The 18,404-nt window shown below is 30.9% G+C and overlaps 1 protein-coding gene across 3 annotated transcripts; it reads right to left on the reverse strand.

Moving 5' to 3' along the window:
- Positions 1–491: 491 nt before the first annotated feature.
- On the reverse strand, positions 492–18,131 carry LOC137810679 (probable LRR receptor-like serine/threonine-protein kinase At1g56140). 3 transcript variants are annotated; one of them, XM_068612085.1, is made up of 25 exons: positions 18,062–18,131; positions 17,742–17,854; positions 15,986–16,169; positions 15,764–15,835; positions 15,233–15,304; positions 15,068–15,139; positions 14,122–14,193; positions 13,332–13,403; positions 13,184–13,255; positions 12,825–12,896; positions 12,678–12,749; positions 12,523–12,594; positions 12,069–12,140; positions 11,910–11,975; positions 10,631–10,696; positions 8,655–8,702; positions 7,415–7,479; positions 5,352–5,731; positions 4,403–4,601; positions 4,108–4,266; positions 3,598–3,716; positions 2,637–2,847; positions 2,293–2,521; positions 1,828–1,978; positions 492–1,174 (listed from the first exon to the last, which is right to left on the reverse strand). In XM_068612085.1, the coding sequence occupies exons 2-25, from the start codon at positions 17,851–17,853 to the stop codon at positions 791–793; spliced, it is 3,093 nt and encodes a 1,030-aa protein (XP_068468186.1). In that variant the 5' UTR covers position 17,854; positions 18,062–18,131; the 3' UTR covers positions 492–790. The 3 variants fall into 3 exon arrangements, with proteins under 3 accessions (XP_068468186.1, XP_068468178.1, XP_068468170.1); XM_068612077.1 differs by having other exon boundaries at positions 17,937–18,131; XM_068612069.1 differs by lacking the exon at positions 18,062–18,131 and having other exon boundaries at positions 17,742–17,986.
- Positions 18,132–18,404: the final 273 nt, after the last annotated feature.

Raw genomic sequence — 18,404 nt, forward strand, 5'->3', positions numbered from 1 at the left:
TTTTTTTTTCTAAATTTAATTGTTATTTAATGATTTTCTTGTAATAATCATTTTCTTGTTCACTATTTTGTTGACATGTGATAATGTTATTATGGCACTATTATTATTGTATTATTATTGTTATATTATTATTATTATTATTATTATATTATATTATTATTATTAAGTTTAATGAGGAAAGTTAACTCGAGAGACTAACAACAAAAGAAAGTTAAAAGGGACAAAATCAAACAAAATAAAATAATAGGAACTAAAATTAAAAACACCTTTTTTAAGGAAACTAAACATTTAATCAAGTTTCTAATGTTTAATTTCTGGTTTCAAGTTGTGGTGCTTGTTCTTCCTTTCGTTTCAATTCTAGAATTTGATGTTACAATTTTAAGACTTAAGGAATTTAGTTTCCAAAATCATTAAAATTTTAACACTTTTAAAGGTTGATCTCCTGAATGGATTGAATACATCTCACACTCTAAATTCCAAACAGCTATCAATTACAACAAATAATTTATTCCATGACTTCATTTGTAGAAAAGGGTAGTTCAAAACAAAAATCACAACAAAGAAAATAGTGTTTATACAAAAAAATCCCCTATAAACTTTCCTGGTTGAGGCCTATTAGCGACACATTGTTGTACATTCTCTTGAAACTTAGGGGGCTATTTACATTAACTACACAATAAAACAAATGGCTAAAGAAAATGCAAAACAAGAGAAAAAGAAAACAAGTTTTGGAGCAGTGACATGATAATTGTTCTACACTTGATCTGAACAGTAATGAGTACACCAATTCTTACCTACCCTCACTAAGACCATCATTAAGGTTCAGTTTTGAAACACTTAATGGTGTAAAGTCTGTACCACCCACAATGCTGGTACTTCCTGATGAATACTGGTGACTTGTATTCAATCCTTCAATTGCATTCTCAGTCATGAAGCTGGTCACATCATCAAATTTCCAGTCAGTAAGGTATCCAGGCTTTGTAGTGACACTGTTCACTTCAATATCTCCTGAAAGCATTCCCACCACACGGGACATTGATGGTCTTAATGATGGTGATGTCTGAGTGCACAGAAGTGCTATTCCCACAACACGTTTTACTTCTTCCTCATTGAATTCTGATATTCTAGGGTCCACCAGATCCATTAAGAGGTTGTTTTCATAAAGCTGCCAAGCCTAAGAAACAGAAAACCAATGACAAAAAGGTTAAATGACAAACATGTCTTTGAATGTTCAGTGCACAATTGTTGGTGTCAAAGAGGAGGGAATCCTCAATTCATTTTACTAAGCTTTAACATGAGTCAACTACTATCAACATACAACATTTCCTACAAATGTTCAGAAGAAAATGACTTCATATTATGGTAGTTGGATATTTGTCTTGATAATTAGAAAGCAAAAGCAATTGTTAACTTTCCCATGACAAATCAACCCATATAAATTGAAAACATATGTTTTTCAAGTAAACTGACATTAAAAAGATAAAGATGTATGTTTACAAGTGTTTAATTTGATTCATGATTTGAAAGCTCTCCGATTCACATAGGACTCACGATTCAACTACCATGTTCGTAATCATGTGAGATTCGTTTGTTGTCCTATTAAATGAAATATCAATTTTTTAAAAAAGTTACCCTGTAAACCAAATGGCATTTTACTTGTTTAACAGTTAATGAGATTAGATTTGAACTCGGTTGCAATACCAAAATCGAGATGAAAAGGTATTAACCTTTGGATTGTAATGCTTCGCAGAAAATATAGGTATAATTAAGATAAACACCACAGATATTAACATTAACCAATATAGAAAACAGAGGCAGAATGCATACCCATTCCAGAAGATACACCTTCTCTCCTTCCAAGCTTGAATCAGAATTTGGTCTCCCACTGACTAACTCTAGAGCAACAACACCAAATGAAAATATATCTGCTTTCTCTGTAAGGTGTCCACGCATGGCATACTCCGGTGCAAGATATCCACTTCATCACAAGAATTTGAGTATATCAACAGTTTAGAATTATTTAAGACAAAAATGAATTCCAACCACAAAAACTTAAAGGATTTTATTTGGACGAACTTCTCCATAAGGACTCTTAAACAAGTATGCAAGAAAAATGAAATTGACTTCTCCATAAATTCATATTGGCTTATGTATAATTTAGAAGTAAAAGTTCAGAGAAACTATGAGAGTTGTATCAAATTATCTTATAATTTTAACTCATGGATAAAATTTCATTTTTTTTTTCTGCTAAGAGAAGTTTGTAGCCATATTCCCGAAGTATTGATGACTCACATTGTTCCAGCCACACGAGTGCTTATGTGGGTCTTTTTATCATCGTACAATTTGGCCAACCCAAAATCTGATATTTTGGGGACAAGCTCATAGTCAAGCAAAATATTGCTAGCCTTCACATCACGGTGTACAATACGGAGACGAGACTCTTCATGTAAATAAGCTAAACCTCTGGCAACACCCAAGCAGATATCATAGCGTGTGGACCAATTGAGGGTTAAAGAATTACCTGCCCAAACAAACCAAGTTTGTCCTTAGTCATTTGTGTACAAGCAAATGAGAAAACAAGTAGGCATTCATAAGTTTAGATGCACATAGACAAAACTTATATATTTTGTTCATACTGAATAATCCTTGATCAAGACTCTTATTCTCCAGATACTCGTACACCAGAAGCTTTTTGTTTCCCTCAATACAACATCCATATAGTTTCACCAGATTACGATGTTGCACAGCTGATATAGTAGCAATCTCAGTTATGAACTGGCTCTTTCCTTGATGGGATGCTACTGACAGTTGTTTCACAGCAATAACCCTTCCATCATTAAGTGTCCCCTACAAGAGCAAAAAAGAAAAATAACATTCTCTTAGAGAAAGGATTCAGGACCTGTTTGGTACAACTTTCTCTTTCAGAAAAATCACTATGCAGTTGTTTCAGCTTTTAAAAGTAATCAGATACTTTAAAGAATCTAAATCTGATTAAATTGGAAGCTATTTTGAATAACTTTCCATGAAAGCATCTACTATTTTTAGAAAAAAGTGGTTTCTATGAATGCAAATAAACATAAATTAGCTTTTGCTTTTTATAAAAATAATCACCAAAATATTTTACATTAGAATCACTTATTTTTTTCAATTTGTAACAAACTATCCTTTACTTCTAATATTTTCCCAAAAAAATGAATATTAGGATACAAATTTACTTTCATATCATAAGTATAACTATTAGTAGAGGCTAAGTTATACTTTGGCTAGGGGAAGAACAAAGTCTCCATTTGTCTTTTGAGAACTAAAACTTAATTATCAACAAAATAGTTATATTAAACAAGCCAAAGGCATATCCAAAGATATCTACAACAACAAGCACTAAAGTCTTAAGGTAACTAGGAAGCAGGAAATGTTTATGGAAACATTAATTAAATGCTTTTTAGTTAAATAAAATAATCAAAGGAGTTTAAGCTCCTCTAGAATGATTGTGGGCTCAACATTGACTACCAGTTGCCATGAGTATTATTTGAAGCAGTATTTATAATGATAACTTTTTAAGTAGAACATAACCTTTATCTTAAAGGGACAGAATATTACCTTATAAACAGGTCCAAAACCTCCCTCTCCAAGCTTATTTTCGATATTGAAGTCATTAGTAGCATTCTTCAACTCAGAATAACTGAAAGTGTATGGCTTTGTATCAATTCCTAAAAGCTCTGCAAAATCATACATGAATAATGTTAAAGTTAGGGAACCCGAGACTTATTTTGATGAAAGTTGGGATGATGCTTTCTTGCTTTTCATGTTTAGAGAAATCCTTTCTCTAAATTGGATCTGATTGGATAAACTTCTCTATAAAAAAAATTATAAGAGAAAAATAAGAAGAACAAGAAAATAAGTTTCTCAATAAGTTAAAATTAACTTATAAGTTAAAAAATAAAAATTCAGAGAGGCTATATGAAAGTTTCTACAAATTAACTTATGCATAAATTAATTTTAATTTACGAAGAAACTTATTTTAGTTTTTCTTAATTTTTTCTCCTAGAAGTTGTTACAGCTTAAATATCACGAGAGCATTACTATACAAATACTCTGATGTGTATTTACCTTCATCCTCATGCTGACGTTTTCTTCTCCGAATGATACAAAAAGTCACAAAAACTGATAGGAAGCATACAACTCCAACTCCAACAACAATTCCAACAATTAGGCCAGTTCTATTTGTTTTATTGCTTGGAGGTTCGTTACTGACACTAGGTATAAAATCTGTACAATACAGGCAACTTTATCAAAATAAAAATAAAAATAAACAAATTTTGAATATTTTACTGCAAGAGATTATACATTGTGAAAGGTTAGTAATTAAACAACTGAATTGCCAATTTTTTTTTTATAGTTTTACCTGGGATAGCATGGATGGCTTGAATCAAGGGCCCAAAAGTACCTTGATTTGGTATGCAACAAGTCCCTTTTCCTGCCCAAAAGAGATGGATGTCAAGATAGTTTTCAGACACTTCAAACCTAAATTGCTTTTGGACACTTCTGAATGATATGCCCCCAGCTTCCTTTTGTATGTCGAAATCTTTCAAGAAAAGATTCCCCTAGAATATTCAAATGTAAAGAAAAATGAAGGTAGAATAAAAGGCAAGAAAAGAGAGGGTCAAACAATCGTTTTTTTGTCCCAAACCAATGACACAACATGGATTCAAAATATTTAACATAAAACATAACTTGGTTCTACAAATTTCATTTGGACAAAGACGAAATATGCTCGCTCGAGATGGAATACTATTTAATTGGATAATTAAGAAAAAAAAAATCCTTTCCAACCAATTTTCATCCAGCCAATGTAAGCTAAGAATAATGCACACATGACCTTAAATCATTATAATATTTAGTAGAAATTTCAAGGTGATGGCATCTTAAATACTTAATGAAGAGTTTTCTCTTCACCAGATTAGGACACCAAATAGAATATAAGTTACACAAAGACACCAGCACTTGGTCTTATGTGAGATGTTGGATTCACTTCCGAAAAAATTAGCTATTAGTCTATTAGGAAATTTCTCCTAACGTGTACAAATACATTAATATTATAAAATTAGTTAAATATGCTTTTAGTACTTGGAAATTGAAAAAATATTTAGTTTTAGTCTATCAAATATAAATCATCTTCTTTTTATACCTCGTTTATGGAAATGTGTTATATGTTGTACGAATTTCCATAAATAAGAGAACAAAAGCAGATGATACTTTAACACCCTGGGTAGATCTACAAGTTCTTCATTGTCATTATTGTTGCACTATCTATCATCTATGATTTTCAAGTATTTTGGTAAATACAAAAGTACCTGAATATATATATCAAAGACTCGTCTCCCAAGACTTTCCCATTTTGTAGTAGAATCCTCAATAGCTGTTTCTGCAAATTGAAGGGTGATGTTGTAAAAGCCATTTTCCAGCCCCAAGCCATAATATCTCAATGATGAAGGAGAGAGTCGTGCTGTTTGGAAGAGCTCCGAATTCATAGTGTTAGTGAATTGATTAGTCACAGATTTTGTGAATTTTGGATTATTATTGTTCGTAAATAATCCAACATTACTAGCAGCCCATCTACTTGTATCAGTAACAAAGTATGTAGCAGGACCAAGTGTCTCATTCTCCGTTTCATACACTATTCCTTCTGTGGACGTAATTTGGGAACCGCCACACTTGATTGCAAAGTCAGAATCTGCATAGAATCATAGATAAGAAACTGATGAATGAGTGAAAAGGAGTATTAAATAACAGGATTGACTTCAGATAGAGCCCCATATTTCTCTGAGTGAAGTGTGATTTAGGTTCGTTTAGATACGGTCAAAATGGTTTCAGACTTTAGTTCCTACATTTTGAAAACAGTAGTTTTGAATCCTGTACTTATGAAATATGATGAATTTCATCTTTAATCCCGTGATTCATTTTAATTTGACCAAGGACAAGATTCACCATATGCTAGAAAATGAAAGGATTAAACCACCATTTTTAAATGGTAAGGACTAAAACCAATATTAACCAAATATTGAGTGACCTAAAACACAATTTATCCTATTTCTTTTCTATGTAATGAAAAAAGAAGACATGGAAATCCTTCAGTCATAGTAATCCAATAGTCAGGGATTTTGAATTAGTTATAGATATAAAGGACTGATTTGAAATAAACTATTATTATTCCTGCATGTCCCTTAATAGTACTGCAGACAACATTCTTATACACTGGAGTGAACAATACCCATTAGTAATCCTTTAGGTCATCCTGATTTCACATTGAAAGTATTAGAACAGAAAGTTTCCTAGCATTTTGAGCCAGTAACCAACACTTTGTCAATCTATTAATCCAGATGTTGCAAAATTGTTTCAAAAATCAGAAACAGATCCGAGTCCAACAAAGGTTAAGAATTTATTTTTTAAATTTTAAGGTAGGTTATTCTAACAAGTCCAACAAAAATAATTAAATAATGGTGGTTGGCCAAGTGAAGAATCCATAATGTGTAAAGACAATGGATAGAAGCAACATAAACTTTTATATTGTGGATAGAAATGACAAAATAGTTAGATTTAGGGAAGGTAAAAACTTGAAGGAAACAAGATGATTTTCAATGGAAATGTTACCAGATGTGAGGAGAAAATAGCATCAGGAGAGTGTAACACAATGAACAGGGACAGTAATGAATTAGAGAGGAGAATGAAGCAATGATAGAAGAGAAAAAAAAAGTGAATAATAAGGGATGGAAAATAATAGAGACAGAACAGAACAGATATTTCAATAATAGTTAGGTGGCTCAAGGCAAGAGGGCAGAGGCTGTATTCATTTAACCTTCCATTCCAGTAATTGTGTTACTATTTTTTTAGCACTTATTTTTCTTTGGAAAGTAGATTTCCTTGAATTCAAACTTATATTTAGTTTCAGTTTTGATTTATTTTTCTCCTTACTAAATTTTTACTGTAATTTTCTACTAGTAGTGGAGCTTCTGGTTGTTAAGTATTAACTTTTCCTTGTAAAGGAAACTTATACCTTCAATTTTATCTGATTTACAGTATTAAATTAAGTAACTAGGAGAATCTTATGAGAAATAATTAATTGGATTGAAGGGTATTTGTTTCCTGAAAAGGCCATAGTATTAGTAGATACATGTGATGGCCAATTAACTCTGAAACGTCAAAATTTGCCTCATTTGAGTTCAGAATTTGGTTTATAATTATGATATAATTAATAGTAAAAAGGGCGAGGTAAGGACTTTACCATTGCCCAAAGGCTTGCCCTCTAAGATATCTATAATGGTAAACAATTTCTTTTTAGAAAATATTTTCTTATGAGTTTTAGTGCCTAGCACGACTTACATACACATGAAAAAAAATAGCTTAAAGTCAAACTTACATCTTCCAACACCTTGATTGCAAGGAAAATTTTTCTGGAGACAGTTGAGCCCATTTGGCAAGCCACTGCAAAAGAAAAGTTACCAAATAAAAGATTGGTCAACAAATGAATTTTCCAAGTCATATATAAATAGAAATCAGATCTTAAGATTTGAATGCTGTTAGATATTATTAGATATAACTAGATATTACAGATGTTGCAAATTTGTTTCAAAATCAGAAACAGATCCGAGTGCTAATTAAGAAGTGGATTTTAAACCTAACTCAACCTCATAAAACCGGCTTATAAGGTGAGATTTGCACCCACTTATATACTATAAAATGCTCTAATCTCTATTCGATGTGGGATCTCTAACAAATGTTAAGGCTTTTACTTATACCCCAATACAAATGAGAACTACAACTTCGTGATTCTTGTGAAAATATCTCCGAAGTTTAGGAAAATCAACCAAGCACGTATTAACAACTTTTGAAGAGTGGTCACAATTTTGAATTTACTGAACCATTTTTTGGTTAAGTGTTACCAAATGAGAATTAGTTTTTGCAGAAATCCCTAAGTTGGTAGATCTATGAAACAAAAAAAAAGTACAGCCTTAAAGATTATTCTGTTTTGTCAAAAAAGGTCTTTATATTTAATCATAGAGATTATTCTGTAACAAAAAAAAACCTTAAAGATTGAATCCTTGTTCTGATTATCCAAATCGTAAAGGAGGTTCGAAATAGAAAACTCTTGTAAAATAGCTCTTCACTTTTATCATCTAGTGATGACAATCTACTTTGGAAATTAAAAGTACATAAAGTAATTAATGAAAATATCAAATTAATCAATTAATCATTGTATCAAATACACATTACACAAGTTAACTTGTAGCTAATAAAGCAATTAATAAACATATCAAATAAGCATGGCAAAAAGATATTAGTGAAGAATATATGTAACCATGGGCTAGAGAATTAGAAATAAACGGGGTACTGAAAACATCAACTACAATGAAATAAAATTTTGGAAGTTGTTAAATAAGATATGCGTTTCGGCTGATGGCAAGCAAGATACAGTACACTTATATGGAAAGGAAAATGTTTCAAATGGAGGCAACTAGCATATGAATCTAAACTAGACTCTGAGGAACAGAATCCAAGCAAGATCATAATTCATATTATAGCCAAAAATAGGTTATATGCAGTATGTTTTAAAAGAACTATTAAAACAATCATCATTAGAGAAAGTGTATAATAATCACCTGGTATCTGAATCATCATCTATTGTCAAGTTGTTAACAACTAAATTCCTGCATCTCAAACCCAAAAATTATTGCAATGAGTTTCAGAATACATACTCCCTCTCTCACACACACATATATAAATAAGGGTCAAGTTACTCCAAGATCATCACCTTTTATTTTCTTGAAATCTAATAGTTATAATTAGTTACTCATTAACACTAAATGATGATGAGGAGTAACTCTCTCAGTGTTACTCTTAGAGAACACACAAGTGTGCACACATATATATGTAAAGAGAGATAATCATCAAGCAAGTTTTCAATATATGATGTTAAAGTATGAACAAAAATAGTTGAACATTTAAAGGTGAGAGGAGACATCAACAATTTTATTATTTTAGTATAATGAATCATAGGAAGATCAAATGAGTAAAAAAAATTATGTCATTAACTTGAATTGTATTTATATTTATTATAATTTCTTTCAAATGTAGATCACTTTAGTAAACATTTCGTCACTAAAGTAAATTTTCAACTTGCATTTGCTAACTCTTGCTATTCATTTAATCATTTTAGTGTTTGAGATTGTATTTTTGACTATTAGTATATTTAGAGCTGTTAGCAAAGGCTAACCTTCTTCTCTACTATAGATAGCTATAAACATTATTCTTGTAACCATCTTTACATTCAAGCTAATAAAATTCCATTCATTTAGTTACATTTTTCTTGTCGGTTTATTTTAGAGGGCATCTAGAGCCCTTTTTTTGAAGCCTTTTCTTCTTCGAACATTCTAAGGTTTTCATCCACTCTGAGCCTTCGATCTTTGCATTCATGGCTTCAAAATCTCAATCCTCAATCTCTCAATCATTTATAAGTCCATGGTTAAGAAGTTCAATGATTCAAACTATCATGACTAGAAGCAGCATATAGAACCAATGATCAAATCACACAAGTTACAACGATTTGTTGTAAATCCGGTGGTTTTGAAGCGCTATTTCACCAATGAGAACTATAAACTTGATTATGTCTATCCTACATGTTAGATATTATAGATATTTCTATTTATGTAATGGGCTTAGCCCATATTTTTTTTGTATGTTTTTCTCTATAAAAACATAACCTTATATGTTCAATATACACAAGGGAATTTATCCTATTTTTTTCTTTTCCTTTATTTTTAATACTACACATGATGCGTGGGAAGTTAATTCTAGGAAACGACTCAACCAAGTGCAACGTTAAAAAACTTGAGCTCTCAAAGCAATGGCAACACCTCTTGGATTCCAGATTTAGGTGTTGGTTTCCATGTGACCGGTGAGCCACAAAATATCAATCAACTTAGCCATTTTGATGGTCTGAATCAAATCTTCATAGGGAACAATAAAGTTTATGTATTTTTTATGTTGGTTCCTCTTCATTTCTATCACCTACTAATTCAAACATCACTATTAAACTTAACAACTTGTTGCATGCTCCTTCAATCACTAGAAACTTGTTGCATGTTAAATTATCAAATAAAATCAAAATTGATCTAGATAATATCAAACAAAATCATAGGAAATATGACGTATAAAAGGATTGGAATGTTGGATATGTGTAACATCTCATAATACTACAATATGATCCACTTCTCACAATATTGGATACGTATAATCCCAAAGTCTAACAATATTGTTGAAATTGAAATAGAAGTGGATCATATTGTAGGAAGAGAATGATAGTTTATTGAAAAATCCCTCTATCTTTGGACCCATGTTCATATGTGATACAATAAATAAAATGAAACAAGAATGATATGTTCAACTTCCTTGGTCTGTTTTCTAACAATTCTTAATTACTTAACTAAGTCTCCTCTCCTCTTTAGTAGCCTAGTAGACCATTATGTCATCCAATCCAAAACTACTCCTTCTCTATCTTTCTAACTTAGACTCATTTTATTGGGAGCTTGCGAACAAATTGATATGTAAGGGAGAGAAAAAGAATCACACTACTTACAGTTGTAAATTTGCATCGTTTACCCAAGAGGGGAGGCTACCTGATAGATCATTGTATGACAAGTCTCTGCAAGCATGTTAAGTCAAACCAAATCAAGGATAATACTTGAGGAATGATGGTTTCAATTGAAAAGGGTGTAGCCAAAATAGGCCAACTCTAACATTCATATGAGTTGACAAACTATGTGTGTTACAAGTACACTAAATATTGATTGAACCTGTAGAAATTAATGTAAAACAAATACATACAAGTGTGGACAGAGGTGTCAGATATGACACCCATAGGAAAAATTACGAATGAAGTATGATAAGATAAAGTAAAACACTAACAAAAAATTATGTAAATTGTAAATCATCTCAAGAAAACATCATATAAACAAATAAAGCCACTGCAAACATCATTAAAAAAATTATATGTTGAACAATTCCACGAGCAAGAAAAGTGAAGAAAGTCAAATAAACTTCAACATAGATGTTATTGGCTTTTCTTTTTCAGCATTAGTATTTAGTCGTTATAGACTTGATAGATACTACCATTTAGCCAATACATATGATTACCCACACATATCAGCAAACGATTTAAAAAATAAATAAAATTACACGATGTATACTTATAGTTTCATATGATGTCCAAGGAATACAGATACTTATCTAACAACAACACATATAACACCAATTTTAAAGCATCCAAGTTGTATTAAAACAACTACGACATGTGGACACATACTTAAAATAAATACAAATAGAAAATTGACAAGTAACAACATGGGAAAGCATACGCTCTTTCCTCTCATTATGATAATACATTTTTTCTGTTCATTTTAGTCTTTAAACTAGTAGGACAAAGTTCCAATCAATCTCTTTTATATTCAGATGGTGCAATTTTAGAAAATTTAAAATAGCAACTAAGTGTATAGCTAAAAAATTTGGGCAGGACACTGGGAAGCCCATCCAACTATGAGTCATATGCCGACAATGCAAGATGATTTAAAAATCACCAACTAAACTTCTTGAATTCACCAAATTATCCTGGATTGCATGTGCAAAAAAAGACCTTATTGGTCAATAACTGGAGTTTGGTGAGTTTAAGGAATCGTTATAAGGTTCAAAGCACATGCAACCGATAGTTATGAGGTTCAAAGCACATGCAACCGATAGTTATGAGGTTCAAAGCACATGCAACCAATAGTTTAGGGGCACCTTGGATTTGGCCCTAGTATTTTGAATCCTAAAGTAATGAATTTCATCCTCCATAATTCAAATAAGTCAATCTTACTCACATAAATTGAAATGATGAACTTTTCTGCGTTGGAAGGGTGCCATTTAGCTTATTATTTCCAAGAAACCTGCAATTTGATGAAAAAACCAAAACGTCCTTTAAACCATGTACAAAGCGTATCAACAAATGAATATGCAATTTCTAAGAAATGCAATATTACAAGGTAGAGAGCGAACTCAAATTGAAAATTGATCCCGGAATTTGTCCCTCGATGTTATTGAAGCTTAAATCCCTGTAAAAACCAGCATAAATATATAATTTCCTTGATTTGGGAAAGGATAGAACTATAAGACAAGATACTTGTTTTCTCTTTTCAAATAAAGGAAAGAAAATGTCCAATTATGTTATCCCTAAGATAAATTAGTAGGAAACTGGTATCTTTCTACCATACAACAATGAAAATTACTAAGACAAAAAATTAAATGAACACAAGTAAGTAATGAACATGTTGAGTAATACTTATTTTAAGATATCCCTCGTATAACCACCAGTCAGTAATCAGATTGGATATATGTGGAATAGCCACAAAGAATTAACTAATTTGGTTCTTTCTAGTCAACACCTTTTACATAATTTCATTTGAATATAGTTTGACACAAACAGGTAATACTCACAGCTGGGTCAAATTGTGCAACTCTCCAATGGAGGAGGGAATCGAACCAGAAATATTGTTATTCCTCAATTCTCTGCAACAATTGTAACAAATAAGTAAAAAAATTAAGTCGGCAAAGCAGAGTGAGTTACGAAGATTAGCAAAGTTGGGGCTTACAAGATATTCAAAGATTTCAAATTCCGTACAAATTCCAGTGAGGAGTTCCCATCAGATAAACCACTTATTCTCCTACATTTATATCATACATAATTATTAGGTTTCATCAATCAATAATACCCATACAAGAAACAAGTTGGTACTCACAATTCTGTTAAAGAAGTCAAGTTGGAAAATGATGAGGGTATTGAGCCATTAAAAGAATTGCCTTGAAACCTCCTATCAAAACATACAATAATTCACCAAAACTGTCAGGAGGACACACTTTTGGAATAGAATACGAAAGTAACCATGAAAATTAAAATTTCCTGGTAACAGAACATCAAGACAGACAATAATTCACAAAAACTGTTAGTACACACTTCTGGAACAGAAAACGAAAGTAGCCATAAAAAGAAAATTTTAATTCCACACCCAATATAATTTATTTTATCAAAAAGTGTTCCATTCCACCAAGGTAATTCAATTAAGGAGGAAAACAGAGTTGACTGGTAATGTTGTCTTACAAGACTTGAAGTCTAGTCCAATTCCCTATGAAGTCTGGTATATTGCCCCTGAGTTCCGTGTCTGAAGCCCATCTGAAATGAAAAGAAAAATCTTTATTGTTGTACAAGGTTTTCTTTCTTTAGGCACATCTAAGTGGGAGTATCTTACACTCGTTCCAAACTCCTTAGGTCCGCAAATGAGGACGGAATTGGACCACTAATTCCTGAACTATCAATGTAACTGCAAGGAAATATTGTGAAATTAATATTCTCTTTGTGCTCACAACAAAGGTATGAAACTGCGTAACAAAGTGTAATTTTGAAAAATGACCACATACTTGCATTATTGAGAACCGACCAACTCATTATTTACTACAATGTATGCTTATGAAGTTATGACAAGTCTAATTGATGACTATGAACAATAATAAATAATTGCTTGTAACATGTGTTTAGTAACCAAAATACTGTATCGTAGTTCCCCTAGGATATTGTTGCTGTTTGTAGACACAAACCATATTTGAAAGAGTAGTAATATATGCATCCATCTCCATGACTATATTCTACACAAAGATATAGAAAATTACATAGGGGGGTATCACTTCAACGTGGAGATAGGATTCACTACCATTAGAAATAGAAAGAATTTACTAATGTTGGACTAAAAGTATTTGAGATGCAAAATGCAAGGATGAATGCATTGGGGGCATGTGCCCAACCATTCCAAAATTTAAACTGGCTGCATATATATAACATGCAGAAATTTCACTTTTGCCACTAAACTTCTAATAGAAGAAAACATTTTGCTAGGTGTAATATTTTAGTATACCATAGGAAACAATAAAGGAGTAAAGTCAATAGATATGTGTGTAAAAATATGTAAAATAGCAACCTTATATGACTCAAACTTGATTAAAAAATATAATACAAATAGAACCTAAGACTGCAGAAATACTTACAGCTGGGTTAACTTTGTGAGTTTCCCAAGTTCAGATGGGAGAGATCCTGAGAACTTATTTGACGAAAAACTCCTACAAATTTAACAAATAATAAATCTCACTAGTGCCATCACGAGAAATTTGTCATGCACACCATCATGTATCCACAACAGAACAATATTGGTTTATGCTTTGTGCGAGCAAATTCTTATGAAAAACATTAAATTTCCTTTTATCCATTTAGGTACTCATCATAACTAATATTGTGTGTCTAAAGAAAAAAATATTCTCAAACCAAAATTTTCCATGTGGATTTCTATCAATTCATGACTCAATTTTTGTACAATATATGTTTTCGGTTAATTAAATTTATCATTTATTGTCTCATAATCACCCCTTATCTATTAGACACTTCATACTCATTACTACAGGAAACAAAATCCAGTTGTCATATCATAAGATCAATCACAAGACCAGAATATCTTTTGTCTATGTGTATATGTCATTCTAATTTAAAGGCCGGAATAGGCATTGGCCTCCATCTTACATTTGGGTCCATCTCACTTTCACACCATTAATTAAACTTTTAACTAGCACCCAAGACTCATTGTGTGTTTGGTTTTCCCTTTGGAGCCTCGGATTCTTGTTTCAGATGTGAAAGTTATTCAAAATAGTTTCAACTTAGATGTGTATTATGGATCTGCATTTGAATTGATCCAAAACGAAACCAAACATGCACTCGTACTGCAAGAGACAATACTATGACTTAGGCACAAAGAGGCAACTTAACCAAAAATACTAATTCATTATGTGGGATAACCCCATCGCTTAAATACCACTTCATTTTCTATCAAATTTAAGACTCATAACCGACACCAAATATTTTTGGTGACTAATTGATCCTGAAAAATCAACCCATTGGCAATTTCATAACCATAGGAAGAAAAGTTCAAAGCAAACAACATACAGTGATAATAACTCTGTAAGATTTCCCAATTCCTTTGGAAGCTCCCCTGATAAATTATTGATTCCAAAGCTCCTAACAAAGAGCAAACTTATCTGTTAGAACTTATGTGTCACAACATTAAATTCATAGAATATTATGAACTGAAATTGGGTCGAATTGTCTTACAAGTATTGCATACGAGTTAGATTTCCAATAGCTGCAGGTAGAGAACCCGTCAAGTAATTTTGCGCAAGATTTCTGCTTGCAATTGATGGAACTTAGTACAGCAAAAAAGCATGTAATTCTTGCTTGAGAATAACAAATCAAAAGCTAAAAGTGCATCAAAATAATTTTACATTCTCACTCAATCATAACTTTTAACATGTATGATAGATTGTTAACTGTTTATAATAACTACCCTAAAAATCATAAATAATTTTTTTTTAATTGGTTGGCAGATTCATTGATAGTGCCCAAAAATTAAGTTTAGAGTAATCTATATCAATATACGAATTTTGATCATTGTTTTTTATACAAACCTTTTTTTACAATTTTACTCTCATCATAACTGTTTTTTTTATCGAATATTAATGCAGTAACATTTATTACGGAACAAAATGTGAACCCACATGAATGAGTGTCTGAGCTTCCTCTGGTAATAAAAATAAAGCATGTGCAGAACTTATTCTAACGAAGTTCATGAGGAAGAAAACATACAAATTGTTGAGATAGGTGAGAGTCCATAGCTCTTCTGGAATTTCACCAACCACATTCAGTGCAGAGACCCTCCTGTACCATTCAAAGCATAAAAGCCCAAAAAAAGTAAAAATTATATTGCTTAGAGCAATAGTAAGCTTCCAAATTCAATGTACAACACATCAACACAGAAATTTTATCTGAAAAACTGAAAAAGTAAAGTTGAGAGAGGGAGAGAGATACAGTGCTGTGATGCGGCAAGTAGTTCCGTCGTCAAAGGAACAATCACATCTGATAAATGGGTTGTAAGATTCAGGGGTGGAGGTACTATCAATGGCTCTTCCACTGCACAATTCACCGCTTATATTCCATATACTTGTGTCTGCGGATTTACCCCATTTGCTGAAGATTGAATTTATAGTTCTTGCTGCATTCAGAACTTCACTTTTTCAGGGAAATGCACTCAGTTTAACCATAGAATTAATTTATTATTAATATTTTAGTGAAATGAGATTTTTTTTATCACGTATAAATAATTAAATGAAATGGTATCTTTAAAATTAAGGATGAAGTTTTAGAAACAATTTTAATAAGATATATTATGAGAATTTAGTATATTAAGTCAAAATTTAAATAATAATAGTAATAATAATAATAATACGAACTTAATAAAAAATATGAAAAATAAAAAAAGAAAGCTATTAAAATATACTACACCAAAATCACTAAATATAAACTAATATATTAACCAAATTAAATATAATTAATAAATAATAATTGATATTTAATTAATTATCAAGTTTTAGTTATTAATTTAGTTTATTAAGAACAGAAATGATTTTATATAATAATAATTTTTTAATATTTAAAATATATATAATTTAGTTAATTTAGTGATTTTTATTAATTTTATTTTTATTTAATAACTTTATTGTATTAAGTGGAAGGATTGTTACATATAAGAATGTATGAACTATAAAATGAAGAGTCAAAAAGTCAAACATATATTTTATTGAGAATAATATCTGGTTTTTGGTAGGTACAACTACAAATTAAAAAGTTAATATAATAAAAAACATATAAATATTAACAAAATTGTTTATTCCATTCTCATGCCCCCACCTTACAATTTGTAAGTTGCACCAATAAATATTAATATTTTAATTATTTATAAAAATTTATATTTTTTTAAATTTTAAAACATTTTATATTTTATTTTTATTTTTATTTAAGAATTATTTTCTTTTTCTTTAAATTCTTTTATTATAAATATTAATATTTATTGTGGATAACATTTAAAAATATCATAATCTAAATATTAAATACCAATATCACATATCAGAGTGTTGCAGAATATGCCAAACATTCTGGTCTGTAGTACTGTACCAATAATTTCATTTTTCTCTGTCAGATTATTCATTAAACAAAACAAACAAAAATTTACCCAAACAAATTATTCACTAAATGCTCTTTTCACCCTTTTTTAAAGGTTTTCTTTGATAAGGACTTAACTTTGTTTAAGACTAGTTTCTAACATATTCAGATTCAGAAATTAGTGAAATGAGTTTTACTGTTTCATCAAAGGTCAAAGAGGAAAAACTATGTCTTCTCTATTTTTTTAGTGAATTGGAGCTAAACAACAGAAAAATAAGAAAATATGAAGAGAAATATATATCAATGGCATGGTTATGTTTACACTAAATTTATCAATTGATTAAGCTATTAAAAAGAAGAATTTAAATTGATTAACCTATTAAAAAAGTATTTTAAGTCTAAATCAATTCTATAAAATCGGTTTATCGAGAGTAAGGTTTTCATTCTAGTGTAGTCGATGGGATTTTTAAGATAACCTTTGACATCATATAGCATGGTTGAATCAAAGTAAAAAGTTTTTCTTTTTCAAATTTCCCAACAAGAAACCCAAACCCATTGATTGTTTGCATGAAGTTCTGCAGAAGAAAGAAACTTGTTCCAGAAAGGGAAAAAGAAAAACACTTACCTTCAGAAGGGTCAGTGGTGGCGTTTGCAGATTGAGCTTGTGCAGAGCTAAGAAAGCAGCTGAAGTGACAGAAGAACACAGCAACAAGTGCAAAAGCAAACCCTTGTGACATCCTGATATATGAACAACTGATTATCCCAGAAGAACGATCTTTAAAAAAATGTTTTGTAGTAGTTTGAAACTTGAGGAATCGACCTCACAGAATGATAAGAACGATGGTATTTGGTGAGAAACGGCAGTGTTGGGTTGAAAAATTGGAACCCTACTTTATATTTATAAGACTTTTGTGAAAAAAGAGAGACAAAAATGGCGTCTCTGACCTCAATTTTCAGCTTGAGCTATGTCAAAAGCTTACGTCAGGTTCTGTCATGGCACACCAAATGGCCTCGTGAAGCATCAATTGTCAACATAACACCATGTTATAATACCAATAATTAAAATTTAGTTGGCCACATTCTTTTCACCCAACTTGCAAATAATGGTACTGTACCATTTTTTTTGTTTTTACCCTAAAAATATCTTTAGAATTTATCATTGCCATATGCATTATGTATTCATGTTTGTGTGTTTTTTCATTAAATTATAAATATTTTTTTTAATGTTTATAAAATATTACTAGAAAATTATTAAATAAAAATAATTTTAGAATAAAAAAGTAATAAA

The sequence above is a fragment of the Phaseolus vulgaris genome, chromosome 11, assembly GCF_000499845.2.
Source record: "Phaseolus vulgaris cultivar G19833 chromosome 11, P. vulgaris v2.0, whole genome shotgun sequence".
In the NCBI taxonomy this organism is placed as follows: domain Eukaryota; kingdom Viridiplantae; phylum Streptophyta; class Magnoliopsida; order Fabales; family Fabaceae; genus Phaseolus; species Phaseolus vulgaris.